General features: G+C 43.7%; 1 protein-coding gene across 1 annotated transcript in view; it reads right to left on the bottom strand.

Annotated features, from left to right (window-relative positions):
• The window catches only part of LOC139638461 (microtubule cross-linking factor 2-like), a gene marked incomplete at its 3' end in the record, with an annotated part of 20,895 nt that extends 20,045 nt beyond the window's left edge, over positions 1-850 (bottom strand). The window contains exon 1 of the mRNA XM_071512600.1: positions 749-850. Within this exon, the coding sequence (XP_071368701.1) occupies positions 749-844 (96 nt within the window). The remainder of the gene's footprint in view (positions 1-748) is intronic.
• Between the last annotated feature and the right edge of the window lie 680 nt (positions 851-1,530).

Below are 1,530 nucleotides of genomic sequence, written 5' to 3'. Positions count from 1 at the left end.
ATAAATAACATACCTAATGTAGCTTTAATCTACACTAGAATTTATAACCTCCTCCTCTCCTCTCCTTGTCTCCTCTCCTCTCTCCTCTCCTCCCTCCTCTCCTTCTCTCCTCTCCTCCTCTCTTCTCCTCCTCTCCTTGTCTCCTCTCCTTTCCTCTCCTCTCCTTGTCTTCTCTCCTCTCCTCTCCTCTCTGTCTCCTCTCCTCTCCTTGTGTCCTCTCCTCTCTCCTCTCCTTGTCTGCTCTCCTACTCTCCTCTCCTCTCTCCTCTCCTTGTTTCCTCTCCTCCTCTCCTCTCCCTTCTCCTCTCCTCCTCTCCTTGTCTCCTCTCCTCTCCTCTCCTTTCCTTGTCTCCTCTCCTCTCCTCTCTCCTCTCCCCTCTCCCCTCTCCCCTCTCCTCTCTCCTCTCCTCTCCTCCATGGTGGGACACACAAACACACAAACCGCTCTCCAATTATAGTAGTGGGATATGTTGATATCTATATATTTATCTATCTACCTGGGCATCCTCATGGCTTTAGACCCATAAGGGAGTTGCTGGTCGCACTTTCAAAACAGAGCATGTTTTTCTAGCTCCAAGCCTCCAGTCAATGAACACTGCTCCATATTGTGCTGATTGCAACCACTTAAAGATGCTCAGTACATATTATACATACTATACCCACATACTGGACTTACATATTGGTTCCTATGGATGACTTGTAGCCATAACAACCAATCACCAGTCTGTCTATTCATGTACAGTTGTACCTGCTCCAGCTGCTGTCGTAGCTCCTGCAGCTGGTAGACGTCTTCCTCCATGTACATGTCCCTCATCTCCAGCATCTCAGACCTCAACTCCTCCATCTCATCCTAGAGAGAGAGAGAGAGAGAGAGTTATGCATTATAATGGGAGTCATGTACATTGCCCATCTTTGTCCAGGCTTTCCGACATAAACTCCACTGTCTGATCCTGGAGAGACAGAAATGTTATGTTGTATCGATGCGTTGTTAAATTCCCTCATCTCTCATTTATTCAAGATTCAAGATTCAAGATTCAACACTTTATTGCGATATCAACAGAGCTGATTGGAATTTGTCTTAGTGAGCTCACTTAAACACAGACAAAGAACCACTCACTTAAAAAACACATAATACATTCAAAAAAAAGAAAGTATAAAACAGATAGATAACATCCAAGCCATAAAATAATCATAAACGCATAAAACAAATGGGTAGAATAAAATAAACTCCAACACATGAGAACACCATGGGTAAAACGGTAGCACCTGTAGGGGAATTAGCAGCAACATCAAACGACCCACTAGATTCAAGTGCGTAAGTAAGTGCATAATAAAAAAAAAAAAACCCATCTGTCTTATTGCACAGTTATTTAAAACTACCGAGCGACCTGCGCTGCTAAGTTTAGAGTGTTAAGGAGGCGGACAGCTTCTGGATATGTGCTATTCTGGAATCTGGATGTTCTAGTCTTAAGTCTTTTTTGAGAAGGCAGAAGATTAAAAAGGTTGCTAACCACAACGCAAGATGCTGAC

Source organism: Centroberyx affinis, unplaced genomic scaffold, assembly GCF_046629955.1.
Source record: "Centroberyx affinis isolate AG114_WGS23_722 - 3 ecotype Tasmania unplaced genomic scaffold, CSIRO-AGI_Caff_v1 ptg006375l_1, whole genome shotgun sequence".
NCBI lineage: Eukaryota > Metazoa > Chordata > Actinopteri > Beryciformes > Berycidae > Centroberyx > Centroberyx affinis.
Note: the sequence above shows the minus strand (reverse complement) of the source record. Positions and strands in the feature narration are given on the sequence as shown.